The sequence below is a fragment of the Idiotropiscis lumnitzeri genome, chromosome 8 (assembly GCF_059441095.1).
Source record: "Idiotropiscis lumnitzeri isolate Australia: NSW breed Sydney's pygmy pipehorse chromosome 8, RoL_Ilum_1.0, whole genome shotgun sequence".
Lineage (NCBI taxonomy): Eukaryota > Metazoa > Chordata > Actinopteri > Syngnathiformes > Syngnathidae > Idiotropiscis > Idiotropiscis lumnitzeri.
In genome coordinates this window covers 9,237,556-9,257,766 of record NC_142398.1, presented here as the reverse complement: position 1 = coordinate 9,257,766, position 20,211 = coordinate 9,237,556, and the positions used below count along the sequence as shown (strand labels likewise).

At 42.4% G+C, this 20,211-nt stretch overlaps 1 protein-coding gene across 2 annotated transcripts in view; it reads right to left on the bottom strand.

The window, feature by feature from the left end:
* bnc2 (basonuclin zinc finger protein 2) overlaps positions 1 to 20,211 on the bottom strand; it is a 181,017-nt gene that overhangs the window by 88,597 nt on the left and 72,209 nt on the right. Inside the window, exons 1-3 of one of the 2 annotated variants that reach the window (XM_088303372.1) lie at positions 12,494 to 12,703; positions 12,344 to 12,421; positions 11,727 to 12,059 (exon numbers count right to left, since the gene is read on the bottom strand). In XM_088303372.1, the coding sequence (XP_088159498.1) occupies positions 11,727 to 12,059; positions 12,344 to 12,421; positions 12,494 to 12,667 (585 nt within the window). In that variant the 5' untranslated portion in view covers positions 12,668 to 12,703. Of the gene's footprint in view, positions 1 to 11,726; positions 12,060 to 12,343; positions 12,422 to 12,493; positions 12,704 to 20,211 lie in introns of those variants that run through there. The other variant, XM_088303370.1, reaches the window with a different exon arrangement.

The following is a 20,211-nucleotide window of genomic DNA, read 5'->3' as shown; positions in this document are numbered from 1 at the left end:
GTCGACCTACAAATAGAAAAAAAAAATATTTATGTACAACTGACGCCCATGATGAATGCCTGAAAGATTTTATTTTAAACCCCAACAATTCTAGAAAATTTTATGAACCTCCACTACGTGTTTTCCACATAAAATGAAGGCAGGCTTCCGATGATTAAAAAATTATTTTCAAAGAGCAGCTCAGCTCGGTTTCTGCCCAGAACAAAGACATCAGAGCATATTTCACCACGCTTTTACTCTGGCTTCCAGTTCGCTGTAGAAGAGATTTTTTTAAATTCTGCTATTGGTCTATAAATCACTCACTCAATATACTAAGGAAATGCTAATTGAATATGAACTCAGTCGGGCCAATTCAGGTCAATTAGTGGCGCGCAGGTTTCAAATCAAACACGGTGAAGCAGCATTTAGCTATTATGCTGCACGTGAGTGGAATTAGATGTCAACAGACGTGTATAAATATTTTAAATCCAGGTTAAAAAGTATGCCCCTCCCCTCCCTTAACTTTGATTAAGAACTTTTAAACATTTAAATCAATTGTCAGTAAAGCATTTTTATCTTGATTTACTTTGCCTTTAAATGCATTTAAAAGATTTTACACATTTATGGATGTGATGATCCAAATCAGGATTTTCTGACCATATAGAAAGTTATCTTTGAAAACATAATTCCGAATTTCTGCACTTGCGGCGTGTGCGCGTCACAGCAAGTATTTGTCAGCTTTGTGCAGGTGGCTCAAGCGCTCATCGCGAGTGGCAGCAAAGCTCTAACACACAAGGAGGAGGGGGGGGGAGTGATCAATACTCACAATCTCGATTCAATTTCACCACATCACCATCAGTGCACACAAACATGAGTGAGCGTCTCCACCAGAGCAGACTTGTCGCGAAACAATCTTGCCAAGTGCGGTGTTCATTTTTTATACACGTCCTGTCCGAGCAGGAGTGGTCCGCTGGAAACGGCGGCGGTCAAGGGGAGTGAGACGAGGGAAAGACAAGCTGGGAATTCTACCTTTAAAGTGTGCACGAGTCATCAGGAGCGGAGAAAGGGAATCTGCCCATTAAGACTAAGTGGATATCTATTAGATCATGGAGGTAAGGAGGTGGCCATTTACCATCAGTGCAACTCACAAACAAGCCTGCTTGGACCCTGAAGTGTTTTATTCGGCTCGGGCAACTTTCTTGCAAACTTTGCCCTTTCGTTTACACCACTGCATCATGAAGGAGCGTGTAAAAAAAATAAAAATAAAAAAAAAAAAACGTAAAAGAAGGCCACTCTCATTTTGGCCATTTGTTTACAGAAAAATAAAAAAAGGTTTGAAATAGAGAACAACATGTGTGGCCTTTAAATGCAGCCCCTGAATTGAGCTTCTAATGGTTATTATGCGAGGGCTTCAAATATGGCCTTCACAGACAAGCAGTTGTTCGTGTTTGCATATTGTGGACATCCAGTCATTTTTGCGAGTTACAAAAAACTTATTTTTCCTTCACGGTTGGCGCGTAAGCAGACTGTGTCTCCTTTGGGAGCTGTGTGTGGAGGACATGTGTGCCTGGGACGTCACCTCAGTAAGAGTGAAGGCCATTAAAAGACCATCAAGAGTCACCGCCCAGTCCTGTGAGATCAAACAAACCCTTTGGCCTTTCTCTCTGCTGCCCCCACCCCCTTACTTCTTCACCAACTTGTCCCCCCCATCCCCAAACACACGCACACACACACACACACATGCTTATCACTGTGGTACAGTTAATCCTTCCTCCTCCCTTCCATCGTTGGGTCCCTCTGGGGGGAGTAGAAGGGGGGGCTCCGCCGAAGGCTAAAAAGGAGGGGGCACGTATGCCACTTGTGCTTGCGACACATAATATGGAGCAGCAATCAACGTTGGCTCATCCCTGGGACCCACACTGCAGGGAAATGGAGGGGTGGTGGTGGGCGGGGGGCAACCGAAAGGAGCGGTGGTGGGGATGGGGGTGGGGCTAAATTAACACTTGACATTCAATACGGTCAGGTCTTTAATTGGCCGGGGCCTTCCCGAGAAGGCAATTTTCTATTCCCCAAACTGCGCCCGTGCTGCGCCGTGTGCCTGTGTCATCAGTGTGTGTGTGTGCGCGCCTATGTGTGTGTATGAAGAAAGAAATGGCATTGGTGTGTGTGTAAGTATGTGCCTGAGACCGACTGAGACAATAGCCACTTTCAAGCTTTCACTGTCAAAGGGGAATTTTTCCCGCCTTTTTCCTGCCTCGCTGCCCTGCTTGTAAACCACCCAACCGGGATGAGACGGGACGTTGACGTCAACGGGCGAATTTGTCGGCTTCAGAAGTAGCAACACAAGCGGGAGAGAGTGTGTTCAGCACCTGAGATTCACCAGGGATGAAGGTCTTCAAGTCCAAAGTAATTGGCAACTCAGGCTGTGACCAAAACAAAAAGGTCAGAACATACTGCTCCAGTTCTAAATTCTTTTCACTAGCTCCAAGTCAGCTATAGAATAGACGTGAAATTTCTGCTGCTGGTCTTTAAATCACATACGTTTTACGTTCAAGAAATGCTCGCGCAATATAAATCCGTGACGTCTCTGAGGTCGACAGATTCGCATCAGTTCGTGAAGCACAGAGTTCAAAGCAAACATGGTGAAGTAGCATTTAGAAGTAATGCTGCACAAGTGTAAATGTTTTTTAAGACAAGGTTAAAAAATTTACAATTTTTTTCCGGCATCTGATTGAGCTCTTTTAAAGTATTCTTAAAATAACAGATTTTTCTTGCGCAGTACATTCTTTTAGTTATTTTACAAAGTCGTTTTTTAATTCTATTTTTAAATGAACTTTTAATCATGTAATGCACATGAAGTTAAATTATCCACACCGCTTATCCTGTACAGGGTCGCAGGAGGGTGCTGGAGCCTATCCCAGCTGACTACGGGCGAAAGGCGCACTACACCCTGAACTGTTTGCCAGACAGTCACTGGGCAGATTGTGGAGGAAATGCACGATATAAATAGCTGCCTTGCCGTGCATAATGTCAAAGTATGAACAGAAGTTCAACAGCAGAGACACTTGTCGCATTGAAAGTTATTGTCGCTTTCGGGCTGATGTCGCCTTGCATCTGATTATCGGGATACACAAAGCCACAGCAGCTGTTGGAACACGCTTCAAGGTGTTCCTTCTGAAAGGGACAAGCAAGTAACCAAAAGGGATGTTAAACTTAGATTACAACTAACGATGGTCTCAGTCTCAAACTGAAAACGGAAAGTCAGAAGGAAGTTTTAGAGTTTGGTTAAATCTAAGGTGGTAATCTCAGCTCTTTTAGATCAGACTTTTTTGAGTCGTGGCCTTTATGACAATATCAAACATGTCTGGCATCCTCACAAGTCTTTCAGTCTTGCATGTGACACAACCAACAATCAATAGATCTCGAACAAAACCGGAAGCAGGAAACTCTACCAAGACCAAGATGGGGATGAAATTGTGGGGAAAATGCCGAAAAAATGTAGTTGAGGTATGTCGATAGTGAGCCTGCAAAATCCACAGTCTTTGCTGCTGTGAAAAATTCTTTAACACATCTTTAAATGTGAGTATGTGTTTTCCGAAGCAAAATAGACACCTGAAACTTACTGCCTCAGAAGCCGTTGAGTTAATAGCATGTGTGATTTATCATGTAATGATCTGAATGCGCAAAGCCGCAGTGACTATGCAAAAGAGAACTCCGTCTGAACGGGACAAGCGAATAAGCGTCACGCCTCTCGTGCGCCAATTTGCCATGAAGGCAGTGTGAAAGTGGCTTAAGGGTGTTTGCATATATCTGCCAGAGTGCATTTAGGGGGGGACTCCGATGGGCAGGACCCCACCCCTGGCTCTAATGAGGACAGATGAATTAGTCCGACCCCCCCTGTCCCCCTTTTTTCCTCAGCCATCAACCTCATTGCTCCTAGTGTACACGCGCACACCTCAACGTTGAACCACTTTCAACCACTTCCTGTTCCTGTTTTTTTTTCCAGCATGCCCAGACTCACCCTTGCACTTCCCCGCAGCTCGAGTTACACTTGATGTTATTACAGCTTTCAACCTGAGAGGTATTAGGCTTCCTTGAACAGATCTGACAGCATTTACAACACGAGGCGAGTCGACGCCTCTAATCGGCTCTGTGACTTCAGCCTATTACCAATTGATCCCCCCCGCATACGCACACACGCAACGCCCGCCCCCCTACCAGCAGAACCGCGACCTCCTCCTCCTCACTTTCTCACCCGTGTCATAATGCACTTTTGCACGTCCTTAAGTGTCATTCGGCTGCGGAAAGCTGGTGGTTGTTTTGCCTGCCATTCGTATTGATGTCAACGCTTTAAATCACAGACCAAACGTTGATCTTTACCCTCCTGGCCTCCTTTCAAGCCACGGCGAATTTACAAGGCCCTGACAGAGGAGCGAAATACCTGAGAAGTCGCCTTTTTCCAAAGCCTCATCAACAAGGAAAACAAAAGTGTTTTTTTTGTTTATTTTTGGGGGGGGGGAGCGGAGGAAGAAAAACATATCAAATAGATTAAATGGCATGAAATATTAAAGGCCGGTCGGAGTCGCACTCGTCACGGGATGAGATGGCGCTGCAGCCATCCACTTTACGGCTGAGTGTTTCCCGACAATGAAAGAGGCAGGTCGGGCCATTTACTGAGGAAACATCAACATCAACTGTGTGTGTGCGTGTGGGGGTGTGTGTGTTTGTGGGAACAAAACACCTTTTACCGCACAAACAAAATTTCCCATTTAGGCCCAGACAAGGTTTTTCACTTTGCCCTGCTGTTCCGTCGCTCCGATCACACAATGAATGTCACGAGACTGGTTGGAAGGGGGGTCAAGTGACGCCTCCCAAACATGGGATTATATGAGACTTCATTGGTGGAATAGAGAGAGTGTGTGACAACACATGTGGCCCACGCACACTCAAAACACGGCAGAACACAAAAAAAAAAAGTCACCCGGCTCGGAAAACACAAGCCGCGGGACGTCGACGCGGCCGCATTTAACAGCAGCCATTAAACGTCATTAATCCAGCAGCGCAAACATGGCAAACAAATGCTTACACATGTTGTAACAAAACCAAAAAGTAGCTAATGAGACGCCATGTGCGCTAAAAAAAAAAAAAAAAAAAAAAGAGTTTTTGCAAAAAGGTTATCTTTGCCTTTGGGAGGGAATAGTCCGTGCGTGTGTGTGTTGGCAACATGCCGACCACGGCCTGTACCACTAGCCTCCCTTCTCCAAACCTCCCTTAAAAAAAATCCTCCTTGGGCCTCTGGCCATCACATCTCATTGCAATTGAGAAAAAAAAAAAAAAAAAAAGAAAAAACAGGAGAAAGTGCACATAAAGAGACGTGACCAAAATTGTTCTTTTCCCATCACAATTTTGATAATTTGTGTGTAAAAAGCACTGGCAAAACACACAGAGAGTCACGTGACTCCTCAGCAAAAATGGCCGTCATTACCCCCACTGACCGTACATAAGCATCAAGATGATGATTTTGAGCAATAATAATAATAATAATAATAACAGCAATCCAGCCCGAGTGCATTTTTTTTCCCCTATAGCAGTGGCAGCATTAGTCACATGGACAACAAGACAAATGAAAGCTTCATTGCCTTGAGAGCTCTCTTGCCACTGCTGATGGGGCAAACTGGCAGACAAGGGAGGGAGGGGTATGTGTGTCTTTTGAGACGCACGTTATAATAATAAGAAGAATTAAAAAAAAACAAAAAACAGAGCGAGTAAAAGATTTGCCCGTCGCACTGGCATCGCTCCAGAAGAGAACAAAATAACAAGAGTTGAGGAATAACAGGAAAAGGGAGAAGCCGGCGTGAAAGTATGGCCCGGGTTCCTGTCACTTAGCGCGGGTCACGAGTCTTGTCACCTTCGTCTCAGACGTGCGCTCACGCCTCCCAAACGCTGACGCGGGAACGCACACGTTTCCTCTCGAAAAAATATTCCAAGAGCGCTCACGGCCTCCCGGTCGCAGAGTGCATGTTGACCTGCTGGCACTGCACACACAAACACACACACACACACCTCTGTGCGTGTGTGTGTAGGTGTGTGCTTGTGGGGCTCATTAGCCTGCAGTGGGGTGGTGACATCCTGAGCGACACACACACACACACTTTCTCCTCACATGGGTAACTTCTTTCACCGCAGGAAACTAGCCAAAAGCCAACTAAGCAACGCAGGCCTTTGGACTGCAACCCAGAGGTTTAAGAAGCAAAAAAAGTACAGATAAATCCCTTTAAAGATGTATTCCATCCACATTTCTGTCAATTATTTCAATATGATGAATCAAATCAGTTGAAATCTTAAAAAATCAGAAATGTTTCAGTCTGACAGGTTAGGCTTATGCAAATATAGAGGCAAATGAATTCATATCAACTATTTTATCTACTTTAGAGTTGGACACCTATTAAAAACATTGACTGCAGTCTTTTCGGCGTTCACTCTGACAACCTCGCAAAATAAGTCATAAAGTCATAAATCATGAATAACTTTACAATGAGGCAAACAAATCTGGTGAATGTGTCACGTCCAGTTTTAAGGTTTCATGAAACAATGATAATGGAATCCTGCGCACTGCACTTTCTCACCACTGAACTTATCTGGTCTGGACACTAATATATATATATATATAAATTATAAATATATAAATTAAACACAAACCCAAAATGAAGCTGTTTTTTTTTTTTTTCAAAATTGTGCCTTTGCAAATTGAAAATTGCATTTTTTTTCTACATCGCGATGTTGATTTGAATTCAATCAATTGTTCAGCAATATCTTCTACCCAATAAAATGTACAACGCTAACTACTAACACAGCATGGTACAAAACACACAATCAACTCAAACAACGTGCTAACATTCTTCTCAATATTTAACTGGAGCAAAAATATTGACATATTCTCGCCATTCGGTGTTCAGTCTTGCCAATCATGTCCCAACATGGCTGGGAAAATCATCACACAAGAGCCGAGCCGACCCGCACATAGCTAAAAAAAATCCATGATTTTTCAAAAAAAAAATTTTTGTGACACCGCATATTGTATGTATTCATTTCGCTTGAACCACAATGAACATGGCGCGATTGTTGAAGAGGAAGCCGATTACACTCGCAGCATGGCCAGGAGGTAAAGGAGAAAGATGAGAGAAATTTATTGGCTACACTCATATCTTTCAGTGACAGAGACTCTCCACACTTTGCTAGAAAAACTGGTACATGCAAAATTATACATCTGATTAAATATTCTTGTAACATATGATTTATTTACTGTATTGTACAGCTTGGCGGTCGCTTGCTTCATTTCGCTTCATACAGGGAAATGTCATTTTTGTGAAAGCTACAAGGAGGCATTTTAAAATTGCTGTCAAATAAGCGACTTCACAATCTGAGATTTCAAAACCTGCCCACTGCGTGACACTTCAGTCGCATTTGGGCTTAGATATACAAACGGATCGCTCTCATCTCACTCCGCACACAGCTCGCCCCAATTCATTCATTCTTTTGGCCTTTCCGCATCTTTTACCAACACAGCCAAAGGGAGTTTGTGGTCATATGTCGACATGTTTGGTTTGAATGGCCGCTGACATTTCCAGATGAAGGAGAATATTATGCCGCAACCTTGCAAGGACCAGGACGGAACCAACCGGGCTTCGAGATCCAGGCCAGGCACACTTACTCAGGCGAAAATAACCGTAACACCACACACGATCGGAACCATGCATTTGGTCGAGGTAATATATGACGATGTACATCCCTAAAATCCTAAACCCTGCTTATCTGTGATGACCTGGATTAGGGAACTGATTGCTGAATGATGGCTTCAACTTCAAGTTTTCTGATTCAAAGCAAAAAAATAAAAAATAAAAAAAATAAAAATTACAAATATGATATTCATTTAGGGACGATTTTTAACCCAGCCATTCCATTCTTCAACCAAATATAACCTCTGAGGAAAAAGTCACATAAACAGTCAACCCACAAATGTTCCTAATATAAAATAGAACACATGCAGTCCTATTAAATGTGTGTGTCAGCTCTCAGGCAACAATAACACAAACATTCTTGCATGCAAACCAAGCCGCCACCGCCGCTGATGGCACTAATGGACCACCATTTTTTTTTTTTTTTTTTTTAACAACATTTCGAGGCCACTGTTTAACTGCACATGAAGCTTTTAAGGTTGAGCTGGATTGATGAAAGGATGGTAGAAGATGAAGAAGAAGAAATAGATGAAGAAGAAGAAGGTGTGATCGACAGAAGAAGAAAGTCCGCAAGGAGAGGGAAAGCACTATGTCTTTTTCTTGCAAAAATCTCCTCTTTCACCTCACTGCTCTCCTCCAGCTCCTCCAGCCAAGGCCAGCCAAGAGACACTTCACCTCGCACCCGCACACACATGGATTCTTGGCCAACACACACACTCACACACACGCAACCATACACTCCTCACGCACGCTCACCTCTACCGTACACACCCACTCCAGCAACTGGCACAAGAGTATTTAGCCACCCACTCAGAAAAATAAATGGCAAGAGCAACAGACACAAACTGGGTGTCAGCGTAGTCACACACACACACACATGCACACACTCAGTAGTAGACACACACTTGACACCGGATACGTATAGGCATCCCATATGCTCGTGTGCAACAATGCATCAAAGTCCGATATGGAAATAATAACACACACTCACACGCACACAATCAGCGTGGATAATTCTGCACATGTGCATTAAATCTCTGCCGCTCACTGCCGAGAATGCATATGCAGCACATATGCAACACACACCCACACGCGCGCGCGCACACACGTATATTGTGAGTGTATCAGTGTGTTAATAGGCACATTATCACTTCCTGATCTGCTCCAAAGAGATTAATGTTAGCGTCTTGAAGGCATTTCCAAGACGGGGAGGTGTCTTTACGTATTTAGAGAGAGAGGATAAAATGGGAATTTGAGAGAAGAAAATACGTACAATCCTGATTGTTTAAAAAAACATCATGATAAAAGAAAATCTGCTTAACTGATACATGAAAATGTATTGTTTTTTAAAAAACACAAATTAAAAAACTAAACTAGACTATAAAAATAAGAAAATATTTTTAAAATGTATGTATGTGTGATGATTATGGATTCATTTGCTTTATTTGATCACACTGATTTTACTTTCCACAATATTCTTGAAAAATAACTGTGTAATTTAAATAGTATGAACCAATAAAACTAAAATTCTAAATGTTTTCAGACTGAATTGAAATACATTTTTTATGTACTTTGTAAAATATAAAAATGATGCATGAAACTATATTAATGGATGATTTTGCATGAAAAAAAATATTTAATATGATTAACTATTTGCTAAAGAAATTTGTTTAAAAAAGACGATATATTGGAAAGTGCTATATCTTAATGAATTAATTGCTGAATTTATGATGAAAAGACCCTGCTTTGGTGTGTGCCGCAATAAAAGGGGGTGCTACTAGTTACAAAAGGGTGGACGGGGGACAGGGCTGGTTGAGACAGTACCTCGTCCAGGTCTCGGCCCAAAGTCGACCTGTCGCACTTGATAGGAAGCCGCGTTACAGCACCCTTGCAGGGAGAGAAGGGGAGACGCTTTTTAGAGATAAAGCGTGCACGCGCGCGCGCAGACACACACGCACACACGCGCTCTCACGCATTCGCGCACGCGCGCGTACACGCACACGCGGCCGCACGCGCTCAAGAGTATGTTTTTACGATGTCGCTCAAGTGGTGCTCATATTGCCGCAGAGGCGGCCTGCGGCTTTTGCGCAAATGCGCAGCAGTGCGGTCCTAAATGGGCAAAAAAACGCGGTTGTTTGTAAACTTTGCAGGGGTCGATTTTTTTGTAACCATTTAACGACCGAAGCGAGGGAAAAATAATCAATTTCCTTCATTTAAATGTTTGTCTTACTCTTCTTCCCTCCGTCATAATTATTTTCTCTGTTTTATTAAAACGCATTTTGCGCCTTTTCAGAAATGCAATCAAATCGGATTTATTGATTTGAGTCACGCTCGTGACTTCTTCATGAGGCACTTGTGCGGCCTTTTTTTATTTTTAAAGGGAAGTCAATATTAACGTGTTAAAATTTTTTTATACATAAACAACGACTGTCAATTTAAAGTAACATAAATTAAAGACCTCGCAAAGAATGTTCATGTTGGGTTTTTTTTCAAGAAAAAACTGAAAGCTGCTCCAAAATGTGTGATTTATGAATTTAAAATAAGTTAAATAAAAAAGAAGCTGTTGAAAAAAACATTACGTTAAATCCAGTCTCTGGCATCTACTGTTCATTTTTACGCACGCCACTGATCTCTCCTGTTGATTTGTGCCACGAATAAAATGACTCAAATAATATGTCACTTGTTTAAATTTCTTTTTCTTCCACACACTTGCTCCAGCCAACACGTATTTTCTCCTTTCTCAAACATATATTTTTATGCGTATTTTATTATACATTGAAAGGCCATTTCCTCGGAAAATTTCCACACTTGATGGATATCTTCTTAATATGATTTAAGGCCTCTCCGGGCGACAAGAACGCATCCTCCTCTTTCTCTGGCCTTTTTTTTCTTTATTTGTTTTCTTCTTTTTTTAACGTATTTGTCAGCAGCAGTCCACAGCACCCTAAGGTGCTGCCCAACACAAAGTCCTTATTATCTAATAAGAAGATGGAGTCTGACAAGGCAAGAGGACAGTGATTGCGACAAAAGAATCAGTTTAACAACAACAACAAAAAAACAGTGGACGCGGATTGAGGGGGCTCATTTGCCGGGACCCCAATCCACCTGACACCCCCGCCTCCCTCCTCATCCAAATGCAGCTTTCTTAATTTGCGTAAAAACTGCTTATTATCCATCACTTCAGCTTTACAAAATATATCAAATATGCACAATTTAAATCATGTTAAACAAAAAAGACTTTTAAATGAAACCCCTGCAGCTGCTCGAAACTTTCTCCCACTTTTGCACCCCACATGTTGTTGCGCAACCGTGACAACGTGTGCCTGGTACCGAGAGCCTCGCAGGTCCCGCTATGATGGACTGCAAGCCAACAACCATCCGCTATCTTTACTGTCTCCCCCTCACACACACGCGCGCGCGCGCGCACACACACACACACGCACACGCTAACGCGCACACACGCATGCACATATACTCGCTTGCACACAACTCGTGCGCCGTTTCGTCCCCTTTCGAAGACACTCGAAACTTCAATCAATAACCCAAGCGAATTAAAACAAACAACCGAGTTTCTCACAGACTGATAAAATAGAAACATAAACGAATATATCGAGAGAGAGGCAAAAAATATCGGGGAGTACGGTGCTTCTTCACACCGCCTCCATCCTTCGACCACCGGACAAACCGGTGCTCGCTCGCGGCTCCTCCGCGCACATGAAGCCGCGCTTGGGGCTCCCAGTCTCGGACACGTGGAGTCAAATATCCCGCTCCCGACAAGTCCAGCAATGAGCCTTAAAAGCAACTATGGGCACCATGTAATCCACGCCAATGTGTGGATTTTGAATTTTGCATGTAGTCTCTGTTTAAAATGTTTTGTATGCATCAGTTGATAAATAACACACCAGCAGCAGTTCAAAGTTTCACAATACACTTTCCCCAATTCAACATTGGGACAACCGCAGTGTACCGCTGTGAGGGAGAAGATGAGGAGGAGGGGGGTGTTCTTCATACCTGCTGGGACATTCTGTAGAGGAGGTTGCCGTCAGTGCTCTGCTGCTGCCATGTCCCCATGAAGCCCGGCTGCTCAGCACTAGGCGGTCTGGTGCTGAACTGCATGGAGCTCTCGCCCGCTCCCCCGGCGCCCACACCGCCGCTGCGACTACTGGAGGGCTCGCTCTCGGGGCCGGCGGCGGCTCCGTGCTCAGCCTTGGCTGCAGCAGGCTGAGGAGGAGGCGGCGTGCTGGGCGTCTCCGGGTCACTGCCGGTGGTCGTGGTCGTGGTGGTGGTGGGCTCCTGTGGGGCTGTGTGGCGCTCACTGCTGCCTCTCACATCTGCCTCCTTGGACTTGATAGGAGAGAGAAAGGAGGAGGGGTTGAGGTAAGGGGGAGAAAAGTAAGTGAAGGTGGGCTCGTTTGGGGTAGCCCTCCCTCTTTTGGAGGGGGGTGTGTGGCCAATTTGCAACGGGGCCTTGAGTTGGTGGTGATGAGGACGCGCAATGGGGACCCCCACCCTCCCCCAAAAAAGGGGGGCGGCCACTGTTGGACACATACACACGACGCAAAAACACATCGAAAAGTGCCATCAAAACACACTCAAGAGTGCACGAAATGCAACACAAAGCGTCTTACCATCAACTCCGTGTGTGTCCCGGCAAAGTGAAGATGAGGAGTGGGAGCGCACCACGAGCTTCCTCTCTCTCTCTCTCTCTGTGTCTCTCTCTCTCTCTCGCCCCTTTCTCTCGCTCTCTCTCTCTCCCGCTACTTTACTCTCTTCTGAGCGATCTCTCTCTCTTTCCTTCTTCCTCTTTGACCGCGTCCCCCTTCCTGCCTCTTCTGTCCTCCTTCTACTCTCTTCGTAGTCCGCCGAGGAAGTGGACACAGCGCTTCAGCCAGACTCGTGAGTGTGAGTGTGAGTGTGTGTGCGCTGCTCCGGACCGAGATGCTCAATGACATCGCGCCACACGCTTCCTCTCTCTCTCTTTCTCTCGATCGCTCCTTCTCTACACACACACGCGCACACACACACTTCTACAGCTCAGGGTAAAGGAGGCGGGGGCAAAGTGAAGGAAGTAGAGGGGTGGAGGGATTGGTGGTGGTTGGGGGAAAGGGAGGAGGGAGTGTTTGTCCTGCAGCCTTATTGGCATGTTTGCGGCGAGCGTCGCACACAGACACACGCACACACACACTCGCCTGGTGGGACAGTCCCGAGACACGCACATAACGGTCACGTTCACTTAAAAAAAAGCTTGTTAGATAAATATCACCAGGAAAGAGAATATGAGATTTTCCCCAAATATGAGAATTTGGGGTTGAAATTAAAAAGTAAAAAAAAATGTAAAGAGACCCCAAAAATCTATTCCAAAAACATTCCACACAATAATTGTATACATTATTTTTTTTATTGTATTTGTAGTCTGAGCAGCTTCCTTGAACATCCCAAAATCATGCATGTTCGGTTCACTGTTGACTCCAAATCAATACTTCTCAATCAGTTTCTGTTCCGCCCCTTAGGAAGAAGAAAACATTTCACACCCTCCGAAGCTTTCCGCCAAGGCTATAAATAGTATAATTTGTCTAAATAAAATGGGCCTCTGCATAACACTGTCCTATCATTAATAAATCCCCAAAAATGAAGAAATATAGAACCATTTACAATAAAGAATAACTTTTTAACATTGTTTTTTTTTTTTGTCTTTTTACATATTTTCCATGGTGTCTCAAAGGTTTGATCACTGCACTTCATATTGCCTACTTTGTACTCTAGTATGCTCAATGCTAAAAATATAAATTATCCACCTGAGACTAATATGCCCTGCACACACTCTAACAATAAGAGCGCTGCCACCTACTGTAGTGCATGTGCAATTACGTGTCATTCGAGGATGGCAAAAAAAAAAAAAAAAAGGTTAATAGGGTCACGGGTGAGCCAAATGGTAATATGAGTTTACTTAAATAATTTTCCCTTGTATTGGCCGCAAGTTAAAGCTATAAAGTAAAAACAACTCACCAAATTGTTTTGGGGCAAACTTCCTTTGCTTCCTTTGTTGTACCATCAAGCATCGTTGCCATAAATGTTAATCATTTATCATTTTAAAGTTGTTCCAAATTAAATGACTGTTTTAGCTACAAAATGTTTTTTTTTTGTTTTTTTTTATATTGTATGCTGCTGTCCCCCAGTCCACGGTGGCACAAAGTCAGTGCAAGCGAAAGTGGCTGATTGATCAACCTACAAAAATGTTCAATGTTCATTTATGGCACTTAAGGAGACTTTTATTTATCTATTTATTGAATGTGAACCAAATTAACCTGAATGTCAGCCAAGAGTTTTCAAAGGTTGAAAAAGGTCCCCGGATCTCACCTCTGCTCATTTTTTGAATGAATAATATTAATATCTATATTTTAGATGTGTTTTATGAATATGATAAAAAATGCACAAGCTCAATTTGTGACATGATTTGATAATTCATTTTTCTTAACAATGAAAATTTTGCTTGTAAATGTGTCTAATTATTCCAAAAAACCAAATCTCACCAATGAAATAAAAGAAAAAAAAACAATCAATAGACATGTTCTACCGACAAACATCCGCCGCCTTTGTTTGATTTTCCGCGACTCTAATGAGAGACTAATGGAACGCAAGCAGTCTGCCACCAGTGCACACACATGCCCCCACACACACACACATGCGCACACACGCACAAACACAACCCCCCCCCCGCAGAGGCCCACGGATTTTAATTAAGAAAAAAATGAGGAAGAGGTTCCATTTTAGCCAAATTGGTCCCCACAGCAGCAGCAGCAGCAGCAGTCAAAAAGTGAGAAAGGGGGGGGTGCACGCACAAACACACACACACAAAAAAAAACACCAGCGCATAGATCTACGCAACCTAGAGTGGGTCATATCTTCAACAATGAAGACATCCCATCTGCTGCTCCTCCTCCTGATTTTCTTTCCTCCTACCTTCCTGTGGGAATCGCTCTTGCCTCCGTCAGGAAAGAAATGGCATGACATTACCAAGGCAAACTTGGAGTCAAAAATTTTGATCGTGTTGTGCTCGGCTGTTGACCTTTGTTGAAATAGACACAATGCTAGATAGCAACTCATTTCTTTTCTTAGACGTGCATTTGTCTAGTCAGATACATTGTGATAGATTGCTTATTTTTTTCCCCTTTTGAGAAAATACTAATCTGCCAAGAGCCCAGACCTAAAACCAATTAAAAATTATAACAAATAATTTTTTTAAAAATATGCAAATTAAAGAAAAAAAGAAATTAGAGAAAAAAGAAGCACATCTGTTAAGTGGGAAATGTGTAAAAATTAGAACCCAGACACGAAATATTTTGACTGTTTGAGAATGCCTGGACAGAACCCAGAACAAAATCAGATTGAAATGATGTGGGGGTGACCTGGAGGGGGCATTAGAGCCTCTCAGTCTGATATTCTCAGAGTGATCCTGCCACACATTTTATTATTTCTTTTATTTTTTTCATGTGATAGTATGGTGGTCAACTGGTTAGCGCATCCGCCTCGCAGTTCAGAGGTCACAGGTTTGAATCCGGGCTCTGGCCTTCTTGTGTAGACTCTGCATATTATACGTGCCAACATGCGAGTACTCTGGTTTCCTCATAGAATCTGAAATTTAGTTAGTCCCCAATACATGCTTGTTAACCAAATGATGACTAAAGTGGCATTAAGTGCGAATGTGCACAGGTAGGCGAGTGGTTTTCTGTATATTCCAAAACAGTTCTAAATATTAGATTTTATTTATTGATTTATTTTGGGGTGACGCCCCCATTTTTCAAAGAAAAAACATTGCAGTTTTATCAGCGTTTTTTTTTTTTTTTAAAGATTATTTTGTGGTCAAAGTATTTGAATGGCCGTCAATTATACATGGATGTTCGCCGGTCCTTAAACCCCGTGAATAAAAAATGTCATATATTTCCTCAAACAATTTTGTTTCCGTCACTGATGATGTAGTGGAGCGTGTACGATCAGTTTGTTTGTGTGCCCTACGACTGGCTGGCGACAAGTTCAGGGTGTAGTGCGCCTTTCGCCTGTAGTCAGCTGGGATGGGCTCAAGCACCCCCCCCCACCTCCATGATCACCCCGTACAGGATAAGCGGTGGGATGATGAGTTTCCTTTTCAATGGAATTGCACATTTTCAAAAGTAATTATTTTTTTCAAAAAGGGTAAAAAATGATTTATTGTGTTGATTTTTTTTCTTCCACTAGAAAGCCCTGATTCTGTTTATATGTACTTTATTCCATATCGACATGGTATTTGAAATATACTGCATGTAACAAGAAGAAGATTGATGAAGATTGATTTCACATCTATAATAAGGGCTGCTTTCAAGAAAATTATAACACCTGGCCAGTGCATATTTTCTTTTTCTATTCAGTTTCACGTTTTGTAATTTAACTCTCACCATGTTTTAAGACTGGAACAATTTTTTTGAAACACCTGACAACCCTACTATAACAACATTGCTATTTCAAAAATCTTCTCCAGGGAATCTTGCCAACCAGAAATGTGTCTGACTCTTACTGATGCATGGAATGTACTTTTTTTTTTCTTCAAGTGTCACACTTGTGTTTCATGGCAAGCTCTGTGCCACTGCGTCTGGTTAATAGATGTCATTTGTGCTCTCGTCGAGGAAGCTGGTAATAGCAATGATGACAAAAATCAAAGTCAAATGATGCGAGAGTTTGCAAAAAAAAAATGACAAGATGCTGTGGGACGATGTAGAAAAAAAGGAGAGTGCAGGTTTCTTTTTTATAAATACTAATGGGAAGTGCCACCGCCAGCCCCCCAACACCACCCCAGGAAAGGGTCCATGACGAAGACCGTATAATTAACTAGAGGCTCAGCTACGGATCAATTACCAGACAAGCAAGTGATAAGCGAATCAATGCAAGATCATCAGCCTCGTTATCAGCGTTGCAACTCATTAGAGGAAAAGTGAGGTAGAGAGTGAGCCAGATGATATGGGGATGGGATAGGGAGGGGTCGAGTGGTCTCTTCTTTTTTTTTTTTTTTTTTGGTGGCAGCATGAAGCCCGTAAAGACGGAGCGCAACCGGCTCTGCGGCAACGGTCGCTGAGGCTAGTATGGATCAATACTAGAGTGGCTGTGAGGTTAAAGCTCTGCCACTGCATCCTTATTCCCCAGACACACACACGCACACGCACAAACACACGCAGACATGACAACAACGTGTCTGCAAAAAGTCTGCATCAGCTCACTCCTCTCATCTAGTCTAATAATGTATTCTTTGGAATGAGTGTCAGCAAGCCTTGAAAAGATTTTTGTCATATTCCGAATTATACCATCTCAAGGGGATTTATGCCTATTAGAGAAGAAACACTCAATAAACACAAACAATGACTTAAAGGGGAAGTGCACCCATCAAAAATATTTGCAATAAAACGTTCTATGTGCCCTCACAAAAGTAAACATGGCCTTCAGATTATTAGTTCATTGGTGGAAATTGAGTTAAGCAGCAAAATACACCCGTTTTTAGCCATCAAAGGGGCGGCCATTTTGTCACTTCTGTTGACTGAAAATGATATCACATTTACTCAGGGATCTGGTGACAACCAATCACGGGTCACCTCTTCTGTGAATCTGATCCATGATTGGTCGTGATGTCATCTACAGTCAAAATGGCCGCCCCCTGAGGTAGCTAAAACCGGGTAGATTTTACTGCTGAATATATATTCCGCAAACGCAATATTAATCAAAATTTCATGAGTCAACTAGTGTGCAGAAAAGTGCAAAGAAACTTTTTGGGTTGACTTCCATTTCAAGCAAATCTTTTTTTGACAACTGGTTCTACGCAATGGTTAAGGGCTACTGTCTGTGACCTTTAGCTAATATTCTAGTCGACCGCTAATGAATTTAGTGAGTGAATTAGTTAGTTTGAAGCGCTGTGCCATAGCCTGAGCGTCGTCTGGACCTAAGCAGGAGCACATGGCTAAGGACTGCGATCGTCAGTGACATTTCACTTATGTTTTTATCGCATCTGGTTTGACACAATTGAAGTTCATTAGTCAAAATTTTCTTAGCTTGAATGCAGCCAACACCCAAACAGTAGCAATGGATCCAGGCGGTTACTCCCTGTGACCTTTGGCCAATATTTTTATGACAGCTGGTTCAACACATTCATTATTTAGTTAGTTAGTTTGAAGTGGTGTTCTTTAGCTAGAGTGCTCTCAAGACTTATGGCAGAGAGCATGGACGCTACTTTCTGTGACTTTTACCTAAAAAGGTATTTATATAACAAAATATTCATCATAGGCTTAGTTAGTTTGTTCTTTTTTTCATGCATTATTATTGTCTGTGACTATTAACGAATAGTTTTACGTCAACTATGACCTTTAGCTAATATGTTTAACTCTTTGGGAGCAGTTGACGTGAAATTGTGCAATGGAAACACGAATGTGCATCAAGTCGGAAATTGCTGGCAACTAGGTTATTATTTATGGGACTGAGCAGAGAAAAGTCTTGGCAAGGTCTGATTCAATAATTATGATGGGAATGTTAAATTTAAAAAATAAATTAAAAGAAAATTAGGCATGGCCAGCAGATGGCAGCATGGGGATGAGATTACCGCATAACAATGAGAGAAAATTTCATTGAAAATTTGTGATTGAGCAAAGCATTTCTCATGTAAATCTATGACAAAGTGAGCCACAAAAAAAATTAAAAATGATAGATTATTTAAATTCAGAAGTAGTTTCGATTACGTAATTTACGTGCATACGGGCGGGCACACACTAACATATGGACACACATACACGCACACTCACACACACACTACTAAATATTACTATTACTAAATAGCATGCAAATAGTTTGTAAAGTTGGTCAAATTAAAAAATTTTAAACATTTTTCCATCAAAAGAACATTTTGATTATTGTTGTTGGCATTTTATAGAAGAAAAGGACTGTTCAGGTGTTTGAGACATCACGAAAGCAACAATTATAACATCAAAGCAATGTGCGTAAAATCTATCATTTGACATAAAGCTGACTTACTGCGTTGTTTTTGTTTTTTTGGGCGATTTGGGTGAATCCAACCCACAAGTTCCTGCTGATAACTAAAAATTGTAATAAAGTAGAAACAATCCTTTTTGGTGTGTGATGAAAGAAGATTCTAATCTTTCATTTCCTATAATTTCATAGTCTCTGTATTTGTATTTGTATTTGTTTTTATTTTTGAAAGTATACAGGGACAGTGCATATTAATCAAACAGTTTCCTGTAAATATGCCAGATTATAGCCAATGGCTAATTTGCATCCGTTGTCCGTTGTTTACATTAGCTATGCGAAGCTTGAAAGATCAGTCACTATGCTCTAAATTGGCCGGCACTCAATTGGTTGTCTTTGTTTTTGAATAACTGCAATTGAAAGAGTTAAACATATTGGTTCGCTGTTGTGATGCCTGGCCCTAAGTGGGAGCACATGGCCCTGGACTGCTATTACCTTTGACTTTTGGCTAATATTTTATGTCAACTGCTTTTACACAATTCTAGTTAAATGGTTGGTTGATTGGTTAGTAAGTCTGAAGTGGTTATTGCTTAGCTCGTGTGCGGCTGAGACCCAAACAGGAGCACATGGCTCAGGGCTACTAGCTTCTATTTGATGTCAACTGGTCTTATATGATTTCTTTTGCTAGTAAGCCAGTCGTTCAATCAGTCAGTCAGTTAGCTAGCTAGTCTGGGGTGTTTTGTCACAGATGGTTCCAGGAAGACATACAAATTAATCTTTTGAATGGCCCAAACATTTGAATTGTAAATGGCATAAAGAGCAACAACACAGTTTGAGAAAAGTTCATTTTACAAGTGAAAATGGCACACTTGTCTTCGGGAAAACCACATTGTTTAGCTCAAGCGATGCCTGGTCCGAAGTCGGAGCAGGGCTTTGGCTAATATTTGATGTCAACTGCTTTTACCCAATTATGGTGAGTTAGTTAGTTACTTAGTTAGTTAGTTAGAAGTGACGTTCCTTCGCTCAAGTGCTGCCTCGATCTAAGTCGGAGCACACGGCTCAGGGCTGGTACTGACGGTGACCTGATTTATGCCTTACAGGGATGTTCTCACACACATAAATCTGCACGGTGTGCATTTGTCCATGTGACAAGGCATGGCGTGTCGATCAGATGGCACTGGGATAGAAGTGTCACTGTTAGCCGACAGAGCCACAGGACATCACATGATAGTTGCTTTCTTGTGATTGCGGGCGAAGGGGAACGAGCGGCGGGGGCACCCAAAGGTCTCGATGTAATGAGACGCAGCCACATGATCGCTGGGTATCACCCGTCGAAGCATCCGCCCCTCCGCTAATGAGGACAACTTCTGTTAGCGACGTTGTTTGGATGACTTGAATAATCATCCATCCATGTTCCGCTTCTCCTCACACGTACGAGTTGCAATAGGCGGAATTTACAAAAACATTTGGATTAATGACACTTGGAAGACAATTGAGTGGGTAG